Below are 17,207 nucleotides of genomic sequence, written 5' to 3' on the forward strand. Positions count from 1 at the left end.
CCAGGGAGAAGGGCAGATGCTGAGGGGGAGCCCAGGATTCTTGGGCGTGCTAATTTTTCACTATAGTCCGTTCTGTTTTCCGTCAACAGTAAGGAAATACATCCTAGCAAGTGACATCCAGTACTGCTTTAATTAACTGTAATATTTTATGCTCCAATAATGCACCAAGAAATCACTTCCAGATGGGGAAAAGGAATGATATTTAGACAAAAAGGCAATTCCTTTACGTTCAGCAGATCGGTATCTCCCAAAGGTACAGAACAGAACCTTGAGGGTCCAGGGAAGCGGTGGGGCGGGGGGACGGGCGGGGAGAAGGGGGCAGCTTATCTACTTTGATACATATTGGAATTTGAGACTGGAAAATTCTCTTTACTGTATAAAACATCACAGTACTCTTTCTGCATGCCAGTATCTGCTGTGTCTGTGTTCCCAGGGCTGTTGTTTAAATGGCCCAGTGCAGTCCTAATCGTTTTATTTTTAGCGATCTGACTTGGAGGGGACGAGAAGTGTGAAACACTTGCTTTCAGCCTCAAGCAAGCTGGTTATTTTGGAGATTTTTCTTGCTAGCAAGAGGAATTTCATTTCCAGCTGTGAACTTCTGGCATTTTCCCTGGCGTTCCATAAACAGGGGACTAGGGTTCCTCGTCCAACAGCAATTCAGGGTGGGCTGCTATCACATCCCCCATTTCTCCTGCTCACTCGCCCTGCCTGCCCATCACTGTCACCCTGGTGCTCAGAAGTCGACTTTTGGTCTTGTTCTGTCTGTACCGAGGAGCCACCTGAGGCGTGAGAAAGTCGGCACACTTTTCTGGTGGGGTGGGCAAAGCCCTGGGTACTGGGTCTTTGTTCTTCAAGAGAGGGAGGTGTGGTGATAGTTGCTTCAATTCCCAGAACTAAGTTTGGAGGTTCCTATTTCCCTATTATGATCCAAACAGAACTTTCTCCAGCCTGGGCACCTCTAACCAGCAATCTAGAAGTTTGGCCACAGTAAAGACATCAGAGAACTCTTTATCATTTATAAATTACCAATATTTATTTTAACCACATAAGGTAACTTCAAAGTTTTCTTTTTTTTTTTTTTGAAATCTAGAGAAAGTAGAGGGAAGGAACCAGTACACTATCTAATTTAGCTGAATAGCAGAGTTGTTAGCTACTGTTTTGATCAATGAGGGCTCCTTTATATATATTATTTCAAAGCGACAATAATAAATAAATCTTCCGTTTAGGGTTTAGTCATCAAAACAAAGGAGAATCCTAGTCAGGATGGGGACAGCATGATTTCTGCCATGGTCCCTCCATCGACACAAACTCAAAATTCAAGATGCTGGCTATGAGCAAAAAAACATCTTTACTGTTTGGGTACCAGCTCAACTGTACAGTAATTACACTTGCTTACAGTCAGAAAAAAATACCCATTTGTGAAAATGTGCAACAGGAAATCCTCAATAAAGCAAGTTCCTATTATAACGGTTCTTCACGAGGAGTAAATATTATAATCATAATGGAACTTTTCAACTGAATGCTGGGCGCTACTCCAGACTTCCAGACTGACTGATTCACAACCTCCAGGCATTTGTACTTGTGAAAATAAAAAGGGCCTCAGGCGATACTGATGCAGACCCCCAGCTGAGAAACAGGCTCTGTCCGTACAGGACGTACACACGGCATTCAGCTCCCATCACCAAGACACTTAACGTAACTCCTACTGACATCTGTTGGCTCCTTGGAGATTACTGACGGTGTAATAAATCAAGAAAGCAACTTCTCTGGCTGTGACCACCTGGGGCTGGTGGTAGTGGAGGGGAAACAGTGCCTTGACATCTCAATGCCATTATGGAGATGTCCAGAAAGTGACTCCTTGTGAATGAACCACAAAAAGAAGTGTGGATCTGTAAACACCGAGAGTGACAAGAACCAGGTGTGGGAGTCCACTGGCGTTTCCAGCTTCCCGGGCCAATGACAGACGGCTAAAGCGGCTGCCTGGAGATGGGCCCGTCGCCCCTTCTTTCAGGAGTGAGAAGAGAACATTAACCTCAATTAGCATGGGCTGGGTAACTTTCCCAGAGCAACACCATGGCTGTCTGGGAAGAGGGAAATCTATTGACTGAGCTGCCTGGGTGACCCACTGCACTCCTCCCTACTCTTCCTGCATTTTTTTTTTTTTTGGCTGCAAGGTTTACTTCCTTCTATTTTATTTTCTTATTTGGCCACTTATTTGGCCACATGGCACATGGGATCTCAGTTCCCTGACCAGGGATCAAATCTACACTCCCTGCACTGGAAGCTCAGAGTCTTAACCACTGGACCACAAGTCCCCTTGTGCTTTTCTTACGTAGCCATCCTTTCTTCACAGGGCTCAGCTAAAGGCCACACCTCTCCTGCCACATCTATCATCTGCCATTTCATCACTGGAGCCCTAGAGCCAAGCCTAGAGGACATCTCTTAGGGGTCTGGCTGCAGAGGGCACCTCCAACAGCTGCAGGTGGGGGAAGCCGTGAGAGCCCGGCTCTCTGGCCCACAGTGCTAGGACAGAGCAGGGAAGGGAACAGGGCCACAGTCACAGAGGGCGGGACTGTGCGGGCGAGGCTGCAGAGTCAGTGATGACTGGAGCAGTCGGGAGCAGCTGGGGAACAGCCAGTGAAGCCCGGGAACCTTCTTCACCCACTGTGGCCTCTGCTACAGGAATCAGAGATTGCCTCCAGTCCTTACTTGGCTTCTCCCATCAGGCAGGAATTAAGACAAGGCATGGGAGCGACCCAGGAATGACCCAAACATCCCAGGAAGTTTCAAGACTGATGATCTGAGGATCTGGGGAGCACAGGAGATGTGAGGGGCGTCCGGGGATCCGGTTGCGGGTGGCTCACCGGCCAGAGGGGAAAGTGCCCCCTGGGCGCTCCTACAGTCTCTTTTTAATCAGTTTCTCCAGTTTGCGGATGCGCGAGGACTCCTGTTCTGGAGTTGGAGCCAGGAGGGACAGGGAGCTGGAGCCTTCGGGTCCTGAGGGCGGGGCGGGGAGCCTCTGGCGGAAGAGCTCCAGCATGCTGCTCTGCTCACTCCGCTTCAGCCCCTGAGGTGGAGACAAAGGAGGGTGATGGCAGGTCTGGCCCCCAAGGACCCAAGGGCAGGTTCAGTATCTGGTATTCACTAGGCTGAGGATTAGCGCTTTCTCCAGGGGAGATATTAGCCCTGGGTAGTAGCCCAGGAGAGAAGCAGGGGAGGAAGAAAAGGCAAAAGGAGAGGAGAGAAAGGGCTGAGAAGGCAAGTGGCCAGGCAGCAGGATGCGGGAGGGCAGCCTCCTCTCCTTGCAGCCCCTGGGTCCCCCTCCTCAAATGGTTTCTTGCAGCCTGGGCCCAGCAGGGGCACTTTGAGGAGGCCCCAAGGGGCCTGTATTCCGCCCCCAAGTGAATCACGGAGTGTGAGAAGGATGCACCCAGGGACAGAATACGATGCTGAGCGCACCTTCATGTCCAGAATCTTCTGGAAGGTTTCTGTGTTGCAGTCTGTCAGGAGCTTGATGTAATTGTCCACAAATACCACCAACGGCTCGTGAGGGGCCATCACAACCTGTGAGGGAGAGAGGAGAGTCAGGCCTGCCGGAAATGCTTATGATCCGAGGCAGCGGAGCATCTTCTAGAGAAATGTCCTGATAGCCTGTTTCATCTCAGCATTCAGTTACAGCAATGCTTTCAATCAAACCCGTCAATCCTAAAGGAAATCAACCCTGAATATTCATTGTAAGGACTGATGCTGAGGCTCCAATACTTTGGCCACATGATGTGAAGAGCCAACTCATTGGAAAAGACCCTGATGCTGGGAAAGATTGAAGACAGGAGGAGAAGGGGGCAACAGAGGAGACGGTTGGACGGCATCACTGACTTAACGGATATGAGTTTGAGCAAACTCCGGGACATAGTGAAGGGCAGGGAAGCCTGGTGTGCTGCAGTCCATGGGGTCCAAAGAGTCAGACACAACTTAGCGACTGAGTAACAACACAATGCTTCCTAAATTTGCTAAATAAAAAATGTCACCTGAATTGCTTTTTAAGTACAGATTTCTATGTCCCTCCTCTGAAGATTCTAATTCACAGAGCCTGGGGAGGAGTCCCAGGTGTCTTTTTTTTAAATATCAAGACCACAGGAAACACTGTGTTGGAGGGCCCCGTTAGGGACATTTCCTGGGTTTCTGGTACCTGCTCCTTCTGTCCTGACGTATTGTTGTTCCCAAGTGAAGTGTCACTCAGTTGTGCCCAATTCTTTGCGACCCCATGGACTACACAGTCTATGGAATTCTCCAGGCTAGAATACTGAAGTGGGCAGCCTTTTCCTTCTCCAGGGGATCTTCTCAACCCAGGGATCGAACCCAGGTCTCCCATATTGCAGGCGGATTCTTTACCAGCTGAGCCACAGGGAAGGGATGGCCTCAAAAAGCATCGAGTTAAGTGGGTTTTCTCAAGAACAAAAACTCCACAACAGCCTCAGTGTTTCCAAGACTTAAAATCGGGAGCTTCATGTAACTACATCCACTTTACGTACCGGGCTCCCCGGTGGCTCACTGGTGAAGAATCACCTGTCGGTGCAGGTGATCCCTGGGTGGGGAAGGTCTCCTGGAACAGGCAATGGCAACTCACTCCAGGACTCTTGCCTGGAGAATCCCACGGACAGAGGAGCCTGGTGGGCTACAGTCCATGGGGCCGCAAAAGAGTCAGACACGACTCAGTGACTAAACAACAACTTCATGTACCACCAGCAGGAGAGCCCTGGCATCAAACCCCTCATGTTCACAGTCATTTGGTTTTCATTGTGGGGGTCCAGTTTTCTTCCTTGAGTAGGCTGGTTTGGTTTTGGATTTCTGAGAATACAACTCAGAGTGGCAAGGAGAACTCACTCAGAAATTCTCTCCAAACCCTGCTCTCCCCCATGGAGAGTAAACCAGCCGGGGAAGAAATGCATTAGGCTGCTTTCAGTTTCATCAGGCCAAAGCCCAAGGTCTGTGGAGGCCCCTTGCCCGGTCCGGCCATGTCAGGGCTCGCCGTGACTTCCCACTCCTCCATCATTTGAGCCATTCTGCTTGCAGACTGACAAGCTCCATTTGTTCTCCAGCCTTCTCTCCCCTCCCCAGTAGGCTCCCTCTCCACTCGACAAGTCCAGGTAGAAATCAGATGCAGGAGTTCAAAGCTTCAGACATTCTTAGCATCATCACCCCACATATATTTTGTTAAATGGGGCTTTAGAAAACCATTTGCTGATTAGAATCAGGTATGCGACATTTGTTCGAAGTTCCTATAAGGTGGCAGAGCTTAGAAAGCCAAGAATGGGAGGAACTGAAAGCTGGGAAGCAGAGAGAAGCAGAGCAGAGAGACCCTGACTGGAGGCTGATTGAGTGACAATGCCACCCAGCTTCCAATCTTGGCCAAATCTTATTACAAGAGAATCCCATTACAAGAAAGAATGCATTTGTCAGACAGAATTACTGACCCCCACCCCGCCCCCCGCAACACTGCACTGACTTTCAACAATAACTGATGAGGCCGAAGTCTGGTCCAGCCAGAGAATGCAGACAATCTTTTGGGACTGATGGGAATAGGTTCTAACCTGTGCTTTCTGAGACTAGTACTCAGTACTGTTTCAAATAAGCGATCAGGTAACTAGGCCCTTTTAACTGAAACCCTAAAGAAGACACAAGTCCCACCTTGAGGATCATCTCCGCGCGGGTCATGCCTTTCACCACGATCTTGGTGTAACTGGCCGGGGCTTTCCTCACCACCTGAGAGCCGATGGAAGGCAGATCAAGCAGGACCATCTTCAGGGAGTGTGTGTCCAGCAGTAGCTGAGGGAAGAGAACAGAACAGTCCCAGCCACCTCACATGGGCACAACGCCCAGTGTACTCACGCTGATAAATAACATTTTCTTGATATTAAAAAATTTTTTTAATTTATTTTAATGTTTGGCTGCACTGGGTCTTCACTTCTGTGTGTGAACTTTCTCTGGTTGCGTCGAGCGGGGGGCTGCTCTTCGTTGTGGTGTGTGGGGTTCTCATTGCAGCGGCTTCTCGTTCTGGCTTGAGAGCTCTAGAGCGTGGGCTCAGCAGCTGTGGTGCATGGCATGTGGAATCTCCCCACACCAGGGATCAAACCCACATCCCCTGCACTCCATTTAGGAAGCAGTTCAGGGTAGGTATGAAGAACCTTACAAATGTCTTAAACATTTTTGCTTATTGAACAGGCAAAAAACGGTAACTCCATACTGCTCTATTTTGGGTTTCTCTGGATGCTAGTGAGGATGTAGGAGATTAAGCCAAATTTAAACATCAGTATCTTGGGACTTCTTGGTGGTCCAGTAGTTAAAAATCTGCCTAGACCACCAGGAAGTCCCAAGATACTGACTCCAAGATTTATAATAAAGTAATCGAGACAGTGTGGTACAGGTGAAAGGGCAAACAGATCGACTGTGCTGAAGAGAAAGCCCAGAGATACAGTCACAGATACAGTCCACACAAATAGAGTCACTGATCACTCACAAAGCAGCAAAGGCGATTCAATGGAGTAAAGGTAGTCTTTTCAACAAATGGTGCTTGAACAACTGAGCATCCATATGCAAAAAAAAAAAAAAGGAAAAAGGAATCTAGACATAGACCTTTCACCCTTCACAAAAACTAACCCCAAATGGATCATAGGCCTAAAGGTGAAACACAAAACTATAAAACTTCTAGAAGGTAACATAAGAGAAACCCTAGATGACCCTGGGTGTGGTGATAATTTTTTAGATATAAGACCAAAGACATGCTCCATTAGAAACTTACACTGCTGCTGCTGCTGCTAAGCCGCTTCAGTCGTGTCCGACTCTGTGCGACCCCAGAGACGGCAGCCCACCAGGCTCCCCCGTCCCTGGGATTCTCCAGGCAAGAACACTGGAGTGGGTTGCCATTTCCTTCTCCAATGCATGAAAGTGAAAAGTGAAAGTGAAGTCGCTCAGGTTGTCTACTTGAAAGTTACACAGTCGTGTCCGACTCCTAGTGACCCCATGGACTGCAGTCTACCAGGCTCCTCCGTCCATGGGATTTTCCAGGCAAGAGTACTGGAGTGGGGTGCCACTGCCTTCTCCAGAAACTTACACTACCATCTGTAAAATAGATAGCCAATGGGAATTTGCTGTATGTCTCAGGAAACTCACACAGGGGCTCTGTATCAATCTTGACGGGTGGGATGGGGAGGGAGATGGGAGGGAGGTTCAAAAGGGAGGGGATATATGTATCCCTACAGCTGATTCATGCTGAGGTTTGACAGAAAACAACAAAATTCTGTAAAGCAATTATCCTTCAATTAAAACATAAATAAATTAAAAAAAAAAAAACAAAGACATGATCTATTAGAGAAACAGTTGATAAACTGGTCTTCGTTTAGAATGAAAAATGTTTGCTCTCCAAAAGACAATGTCAAAGGGGTGAGAAGGTAAGCCGCAGATTAGGAGAAAGTATTTGCAAAAGATACATCTTATAAAGGACTGTTATCTAAAACATACAAAGATTTTTAAAGAAAAACTCAGCAATAAGAAAACAATCCAAATAAAAAATGGGCCCAAGATCTTAACAGCTACCTCACCATATAGATAACAAGTAAGAATTTGAAAAGATCTGATTCCTGAAAATCAGTAAGAAAAAGAACACCAACCCCAGTAAAAACAATACCAACGATGGGGCCAAGATTTGAACGGGCACCTCACAAAACTGGAGACGCCAGTGCTCATAAGGACTGTGAAATGCTGTGTGTGCGTGCTCAGTTGTGTCCAACTCTGTACAACCCCACGGACTGTAGCCCGCCAGGCTCCTGAAACTTAATCTCACTAGTGATCCAGTAAACACAAATCAAAGCCACAACTGTGTATCATTTTGTACTCATCAGAAAGGCAGAAGTAAAACGTTGAAATACCAAGTGTTGGCACACATATAGTGCAATGAAACTCACACTTAGCATGAGGTATTATAAACCGGTTGAAGCACTTTGGGGGAATTTCAGTACTATTTCCTAGTGGAATCTGTACATAATCTGTGACACAGTATTCATATCCTTTAATGAAATTCTTGCCCATGTCAAAAAAGGTTCCTTAAATCCACTGTTTGTAAAAGCAAAAGATTGGAAATGGCCTAAATGCCCATCAACGGTGTAGAATGGCTAGACAAACAGTGCTACATTCACGCAATGGGACATGACACTGAAGTTAAAATAAGCGACTCAAACAACCTATATCTCACAGATAAATCTCAGAAATCATTTGTTGGGCAAAAAAAGCAACTGGGGAAATGATATGTATAGTACCATTTGTATAAAGTTTAAACATTTGCAAAACAAAATTATATATCGTTTTTGGATACATACACATGTAACTTATCAAAGCACATATGGGAATGATAAAATCAAAATAGTGATTACCTCTGGGCATGGAGGGAGAGGCATGGCAGGGTAGGTCCACAGGGGACTTCAGCCATAATTATAATTTATATAAGAAAGATTTACAGCAAATATGGGACCATGTTAAGATCTGACTAAGCTAAGTGGGAAGCTGATATTCTTGACATTATTTTCTATACTTTTATTAACTGGAACTATGTTTTTCCTTCTCTTCTTTTTTTATAGTATGCTATTAAATATCTGAGGCCTAGAAAGGATTCAACTTTATCTTCCATGTAGTAAAATTTCAGCATCTTGTCAAAATCAAAGCCATGTCTTAGCATTATTTGCTAGCAGGAAAAAAAAATCAATGATTATTTAAAAACGTATAGGGATACTTCCTGTTTTTTCTGTACGTTCTACTTCCCAGAGAATATTATATGCATAAACAATTGTACAGTCTTAAGTGACAGGAAGAGTTTTGAATGAACCAGACATAACCCTCTAGTATCTCCCATATTTTGAAAGATAGGACATTCTCAATTCCTGGCCAGTCACAGTAAAATTCTCTCCTCACCAGACAGATGAACAGATGGAAACCTTGGTCTCAGGTTTTACCGGAAGTAATGCAGTCAGAAAAGGTGGGAGCTAGTCTGACAGACTTAGCGGTTGTCTGTGGGAAATGAAGGTGAAACGGCTCATTTATCATGAAAATCTGTTGGCTTTCATCTTTGAAGATAGCTAAAAGTTCATCTCCTTATGCATGAGGCACTGGGCAAGAGGTGGCTGTTAGCTAAATGTGGCTGAGCCTTAGAGAAAAATTTGGGGGTGATATGGCTGTTGTTGGTGGGCTGCTGGGGTGCAAAGCTGGCCAGCATGCGATGCCTGGGAAGGGTCATCGCCCATTAATGGAAAGCTCTGACACCTATTGGGGGACAACACGACTATCACAGTGATAGAAACCTTGAGCAGACAAAATAAAGGCACACTCCTAGAAGGTAAAGGCCATATATATAACACTAAGTTCTGAGGTGATGTGGAAGAAACAGTTCAGGATATAAGGAACAGGTGGGCCAAGGTGAGGCCATGCCTTGTTTCTTTCCTCATTCCTTTTTTTTTTTTTTAAAGGTATAACTTTCATACAGTAAAGTACACAAAGACCAAGTACATAGCTTGATAAATTATTACATATGTATACACCCTATGGGGCTTCCATGGTGGCTCAGACAGTAAAGGATCCACACATCTGCAATGTGGGATGGAGAAGGAAATGGCAACCCACTCCAGTGTTCTTGCTCAGACAGTAAAGGATCCACACATCTGCAATGTGGGATGGAGAAGGAAATGACAACCCACTCCAGTGTTCTTGCCTGGAGAATCCCAGGGATGGGGGAGCCTGGTGGGCTGCCGTCTATGGGGTCGCACAGAGTCGGACACGACTGAAGCGACTTAGCAGCTGCAGCAGCAGCAGCTGCAATGTGGGAGACCTGCGTTTGATCCCTGGGTCGATTCTCCAGGAAAGATCCCCGGGAGGAGGGCATGGCAACCCACTCCAGTATTCTTGCTTAAAGAATTCCCACATACAGAGGAGCCTGGTGAGCTATAGTCCATGGGATCACAAAGAGTTGGACATGACTGAGCGACTAAGCACAGCACAGCACATACACCCCACTGCCTAATTAAAGACATGAGACATTTCTCCATCAACAAATGAATGAACTCAGTGCTCTACAGGGGTGGGATGGGGCTGAGGTGGGAGGGTGGTCCAAGAGGGATAGATATGTATGCATATGGCTGATTCACTTCCTTGCACAGCAGAAACTAACACAACATTGTAAACTAATTATACTCCAAAACAAAACAGATGAAAGGATAAAGAAGATGCTGTGTTCACACAATGGAATAGTACTCAGCCATAAAAAGAATGAAATATTGTCATTTGCAACAACATGGAGGGACCTAGACATTATCATACTAAGTGAAGTTAAGTCAGACAAAGACAAACATCATACGATATCACTTATATATAGTGAAATCTAAATACAATACAAATGAATTTATTTATAAAACAGAAACAGATTCACAGACATAGAAAACCAACTTATGGTTACCAGAGGCGAAAGGTGGTGGTGGGGAGGGGGTGGATAAATTAGGAGTTTGGGATTAGCGGATACACATTACTATGGATAAAATAGATAAACAACATGGTCCTACCATATAACACAGGGAACTATAATCAGTATCTTATTATAATCTATAATGGAAAAGCATATGGAAAAGACTATATAATCTTCATATATGTATATGTATATAACAGAATCACTTGGCTGGACATCAGCAGCAGTACTTCAATTCCTCTATACTTCAATTAAAAAAATAAATTAAAAAGATGACTTGGGACATTATTTGCATCCCAGAAGGCTTCCTCGGGTTCTCTTCCAGTCAATGCTCTCTTCCTTCCCAACAAAGGCTACCACTCTTCTGCCCTATGCACCTCAGGACTGGTCTGCTGCTCATTATATCTGCTATGAACATTCTTGTACATGTCTTTGGTGGCCACTGGGGGTAGCATCTATGCAGAATTGCCGGATCAAGGGGTAGGCATATGCTTAGCTTTAGGAGAGACTGATAGTTTTCCACCTTGGTTGTACTAATTTCCAGTCCTACCAGCAATGCCTGAAAGTTCCAGTTGCTTTACATTCTCACCAACACTTGGTATTCTTGGTCTTGTTTAATTTTAGCTATTCTGATACTGTGATTTTAATTTACATTTCCTTAGACAATTAATATGCTTACTGGCAAGCCTCTTTTTGAAGCACTGGTTCAAGTCTTTTGCCATCTTCTCTAATGGCTGATCATCTTTTTTCTAATTGATTTGTTGAGGTTTTTCTAAAGTACGTTTTTCAACTTTATTGAGAAATAATTGACAAATACACTTTAACTGCATATATTTAAAGTGTACAAGGTGATTATTTGATATATATACACTTTGTGCAATGATTACCAAGATCAAGATAATAAACTCTCCTTTTGTGTATGTGGTAAGAATGCTTAAGATCTACTCTCAGCAAATTTCAAGTACATCACACGGTATTATTAATTACAGTCACCATGCTGTACATTAGGTCCTTGAAACTTACTCACCTTAGAATTGAAAGTATGTACCCTCTGACCTCCATCTCTCCATTTCCTGCTTCCCCCAGCCCCTGGCAACTACCATTTGATTCTCTGTTTCTCTGAAATTGAGTTTTTTTTTTTTTTTTTAAGATTCCACACAAGTGATATGTTAGAGATTTTTAAAAGGATATATTTAGAATATGAGTACTCTGTCAGTTACATATATTGCAAATATCATCTGCTACTCTGGCTTGTCTTCTGAGAAAAACAAGTCCTTAATTTTAAGTACTCCAAATAGTCTCTTCTTTTACGATTAGTACTTATAATGTTTTGTTAAGGGATCTCTGCCTAACCCATAGTCATAAAAATATTCTTTTATCTTCCAGAAGTTTTGTTGTCTTATCTTTCATTTTCAGAGCTATAATCCACCTGGAGTTGGTTTTTTTTTTTTAATTTGAGATAAATTCACCTTTTAAAAGTGTACTGTTCCATTCCAGACATCTCATCATGCCACAAATAAATTCCATGGCCATTAGCAATTGCATCTCTTTCCCTCCTCTCCTCCAGCCTTTACCAACCAGTAGTCTGTTTTCTGTCTTGCGGATTTGCCGGCTCTGGACATTCCATATAAATGGAATCATACGTTCTGTGACCTTTTGTCTATGATTCTTTCACTTAGCATAATGTTTTCAAGGCTCATCTATGTTGCAGCATGAGTAAGTACTTCATTTCTGTTTACAACTGAATGATATTCCCTTGTAAGATTAAGCCACATTTTGTTTATCCATTCATCAACTTATGGGCATTTGAGTTGTTTCTACTTTTTGGCTATTATGAAAAATGCCACTCTGAATATCTGTGTACAACGGTTTACGTGACACACTTTTCCAGTTCTTCTGGGTTTCTATCTAGGAGTGGAATTGCTGGGTTATATGGTAACTCCATGCTTAACATTTTGAGAAACGGCTAAACTGTTTCCCCAAATGGTTGCAGCATTTTGGATTTCCACCAGCAGCATATGAGGGTTCTAATTTCTCCACACCCTCACTGGAACTGATTTGCTTTTTTGGAAACTGACTTTTGTATATGGTGTGTGGTTAGGGTCAAGGTGAATTTTTTTCTGGGACTTCCAAAAACAGAAAAACATAAAACAGAAGTAATACTGTAACAAGTTCAACAAAGACTTTAAAAATGGCCCACATCAAAAAATTCCTTACAAAAAATAAAGATTAATTTTTTTCCCATGTGGATATTCAATTACCCAGCACTGTTTACTGAGAAGACCATCCCTTCCCAACTGAATTATAGTGCTGCTTTTGCCATAAATCAAGCGTCTGTGTACGTGTGGGTCAATTTCTGAACTCCATTCCTTTCTGTTGGCCCATTTGTCCCTGTGTGCTTAATTACTTTAGCATTAAAAGAAGCCCTGGTATCTTGAAGTTTAAATCCTCCAACTCTGTTCTCTTTCTTAAGAGTTATTTCAGCTATTTCTGGTCTTCTGCATTTCCATCCAACTTTTAGAATCCGATTATCAATTTACATTCACATCACAAGCACCCATCCCACCCCTGCTGGGATTTCGCTCTATCTATAACTTTGAAAGAATTGACATTTTAAAAATACTGAGTTCATGGGACTTCCCTAGAAGTCCAGTGGTTAAGACTCTGCTGCCAGTGCAGGGAGTATGGGTTCAATCCCTGGTTGGGGAACTAAGATCCCACATGTCATGCAGAATGACCAAAAAAAAAAAAAAAAAAAATTATTGAGTCTTTTAACATATGAACATGGACCTTCCTGTCATTTTAAAGATTTTTCCTTAATATATCTTAATATTGTGTCACTTTTTGTGTAGAAGATTCACACATTTTTAAAATACTTATTACCAGCTAGATTTTACTGTGTATGGTTTCATTAAATTTTTTTAAATTGTTTGTTGCTGGTATATACAAATATTGAAAATAATTTAAATACTGACCTTATATTGGCTCCCACCTACTAAATTTCTATTCTAATAGTCTGTCTATAGATTCTTTTGGATATTCAATCACAGTCATGTTCTCTGTAAAATGTGAAAAATGACAGCTTTGTTTCTTCCCTTCTAATTGTATACCTTTTATTTCTTTAACATTTTATTTTTTGCCTTATTTTCCTGGCCAGGACTTCAAAGGGCAACGTGGGACAGAAATGTTGACAATAGACATCCTTGTCTTGTTCCTAATGTCAAGAGAAAAATCTTTCTATATTTGACCATTAAGCGTGATGTTTATGGCAATTTTTTTCCCCATTAACTGATTCATTTCATTCATGAGCTTGCTCGGTCCTCCCATCTCCAGGACCTTGATGATCCTGCCATGGGCATAAACCCCTGCGGAGCGTGGCTATGCCTGTCTCTTTGCTCTGTGTGGCACAAAGGGAGGGCCCTTTTTGACTGAGTGATAGAGGAGGCTTCAAGTTCTCAGTGGACAGGATGGTCTCATAAAAGTCAAGATGGGCCAGAGGTGACGAGACAGAAAAATGAGCACTTAGGCAGTGAAGAGATTCAAAAAGCTCCTTAGAAATAGAGAAGGGCTGAGCAAAAGGGAGAAAGCTCTACAGTGTGCACAGACACACAAGCACATTAAAAAAGAAGGAGAAAGTTTAGCTCTTCTGAACACACATTCTATAATCAGAAAATCTAGAAGGAACTTACTTTAAGCACTAATTGAGTTTTGTGTCATTTCTCAAAATTTTATTGTGGATATCACTTAAGTGGGTATTATGTGAGGGTGGACCACTACATTTTTAAAACAAAAAATCTTGTTATTATGGAGAGTTTCAAACATGTATGACATAAACAGAAGAAAACAGTGAATCCTTATGCAGTCGGTTGTACTAACCAGAGACATTCTCACATGCTCATCTCAGTTCATCCATGCCTACAATACACTGGCTCTCAGCTTGGGGAGGGGGGTTCATCCTCCCACCCTCGGCTTAGATATCTGGCAATGTCTGGATGCATTTTTGGTTGTCAACATTGGCAGGGTATTACTGGCAACTAGTGGGTAGTGGTGAGGGATGGTGCCAAACATCTTATAATGCACAGGGCAGCCCCACAACAAAAAAGATTCTCTAGCCCCAAATGTCAATAGTGCAGAGGCTGAGAAACCCTGCTGCAACCACTCCCTGTCCCTCACTTAATTTTTCTGAGGTTAAATTTACATACAATGAAAAAAATTTACATACAATGAAATGCACAATTTTTAACTGTACAGTTTTGACAAATGGATTTATCCATGTAGACCATCACATACGTTTCTGTATATACCCTTTTAAAATAAAATCAGCTTTAACACATTTTCTTCTATTCCTAGCTTGCTAAGGTTTTGTCGTTCTTTTAAAAAATGGTCATTTACATGTATTAAATTTTATTAGTACACTTTTTTCCCCCTTAAAAGCACCCTGGGTCCTTTTCCTGATACAACAGTGAGCTGCTTCCTCTGGTAAGTTTGTGCAAATGGATTCCATTTCCACTGTGTGCTCAGTCATACATACTGTGGCCAGAAGACTAATTAATGACCCTGCAAATCCCACAACATTCTCTGAAAATCACAAACTAGCAAGAAGCATGACAAATACTGGTATGGTTCAGTTCCACATGCCCTTGCAATTGCTCAGGCAGACTCTGGGGCCCAAGGGGAAATAATTTACTTTATACAGTGATCAGGGAAAGAATCAAGAGCAGGAAAATGTCTCCTTTACCATTTTTGACACAAGTATTAAAATGCAATCTAAAATTAGGATCTAGTACCTTTGTGGCAAAGCAAAGGCCTCTGAGATTAGGCCTCATCCTTGACTCTCACAGCTTTTGTTAAACTTGGATTACAGCTGCTGTAAGATTTGTGACAGAATCTGTTTCATCTTTTTTTTTTTAAGCAGAAGTTTTAACAATTTTTTTTTTTAATGTGGACCATTTTTAAAGTCTTTATTGAATTTGTTATGATACTGCTTCTGTTTTATGTTTTGGTTTTTTGGCTGAGAAGCATGTGGGATCTTAGCTTCCCGACCAGGGACTGAACCCGTACCCCCTGCATTGGAAAGTGCAGTCTTAATCACTGGACCATAAGGAAAGTCTCAGAATCTGTTTTAATCTATGAACTTCTCTCTGGTAACTTTCAGTTTCCTGTGGTTTTGCTGCTTGAGTGATCATGCCTCCAGCTCCATGACTGCATGGGCTTCTAAGCCCAGATACTCACGGCAAGCATGGACCCCAGCTAAACCTGAACTTCACGTGGGAATCTTCCAAGGGCCACAATGCCCTATAGTTCCTACTCATGGCCTCCCCACCCTTCACCCGAGGCAGGGCCTATTGAGATCTACACTCCCCTGTCACCCACTCATGTTTGTCTGGGGTCTGATAAAGTCAAACGCCAGTTTCCAGATGGTTTTCTCATTCACATCGCAAAGCAGAATACTGGCCAAACTGATATTTTTCTGAAGATGCGGGCTTTTGGAGTCTGAGTTGATTATTTTAACATTCTTTTAAAGAAAGGAAAATCTGAGGAAAATAGATATGACATTGGATTCATGTGACAAGATGAAAATAGCATGGTTGCTGGACACTAAATCAGCTTGCAAGGCCTGGGCAGAGCTGCAAACTCATGGAAACATGTTCCCAATGAGTCAACTCTGTTCCAGGGGCTTCATCAACTCTAGAGACTTGAGAGAATTAGTTTTGAGAGACCAGAAACAGAATCCAAAGCTTCTCCTGGACACACTAAGAGCAACCACTCTACGTCCTCTCTCATCACACACAGCAGTGAGGTGAACAGAGGGTCTCCAGTGAACATGTGCTCATGAAGCTGGACGTGCTGGGGCATTATTCTGCTGTTTCCCGAGGAGAAGGTTCATTCTGTGCTTATGACGTGCAAGAGGCAAGAATTTCCAAACACTGAAACTCTACACTCAGAGGCAGTTGGTCAGTGTCTGAATCCACACAACCTCCCAGGACGTTTGCTGAAACAATGCTTCTGACTCTGCTAAGCTGGTCAGCCAGACAGCCCACGTCAAGCATTGACTAGATGTTTCCATGTGAGAAGGCAGGCGCTGACAGAGAAACAAACTATTAATAGTAAGAGCTGGCATTTGTTGAGGGCTTCCCATGCGCCTGATGTTGGGTCAAGCACTTCAGTGCATTGTTGTTATTCAGTCACTAAGCTGTGTCTGACTCTTTGTGACCCCATGGACTGCAGCAGGCCAGGCTTCCCTGTCCTTCACTATCTCCTGGAGTTTGCTCAAACTCATATCCATTGAGTCAGTGATGCCATCCAACCATCTCATTCTCTGTTGTTCCTTTCTCTTCCTGCTCTCAGTCTTTCCCAGCATCAGGACCTTTTTCAATGAGTCGGCTTTCTGCATCAGGTGGCCAAGTATTAGAGCTTCAGCATCAGTCCTTGCAATGAATATTCAGGGTTGATTTCCTTTAGGATTGACTGGTTTGATCTTGCTGATCTTCTTCAGCACATTATTTTGTTTAATCCTCACAACTACCCTGTGAGGTGGTACTGTGATTATCCCCATTTTATAGATGAGGAAACTAAAGCCCTTGAAGGGTAAGTAACTTGACTAAGGACAAACAGCTGCTGGCTGGCAGAGACAGGATTCAGCATCAGACCTTAGTGATTCTGGAGCCCATAACCTTAAGGCTCACACCTACTGCCTTGGTATAGT

General features: G+C 43.4%; 1 protein-coding gene across 5 annotated transcripts in view; it reads right to left on the bottom strand.

Moving 5' to 3' along the window:
* Nucleotides 1-1,007: 1,007 nt before the first annotated feature.
* VPS53 (VPS53 subunit of GARP complex) overlaps nucleotides 1,008-17,207 on the bottom strand; it is a 124,904-nt gene continuing 108,704 nt past the window's right edge. For 3 of the 5 annotated variants that reach the window (XM_055576995.1, XM_055577001.1, XM_055577000.1), the window contains 3 exons: nucleotides 5,689-5,826; nucleotides 3,460-3,564; nucleotides 1,008-3,067 (listed from right to left, as the gene is read on the bottom strand). In XM_055576995.1, coding sequence (XP_055432970.1) covers nucleotides 2,897-3,067; nucleotides 3,460-3,564; nucleotides 5,689-5,826 — 414 coding nt within the window. In that variant the 3' untranslated portion in view covers nucleotides 1,008-2,896. The other 2 variants (XM_055576999.1, XM_055576997.1) reach the window with 2 other exon arrangements.

This window comes from Bubalus kerabau, chromosome 4 (assembly GCF_029407905.1).
Source record: "Bubalus kerabau isolate K-KA32 ecotype Philippines breed swamp buffalo chromosome 4, PCC_UOA_SB_1v2, whole genome shotgun sequence".
NCBI lineage: Eukaryota > Metazoa > Chordata > Mammalia > Artiodactyla > Bovidae > Bubalus > Bubalus kerabau.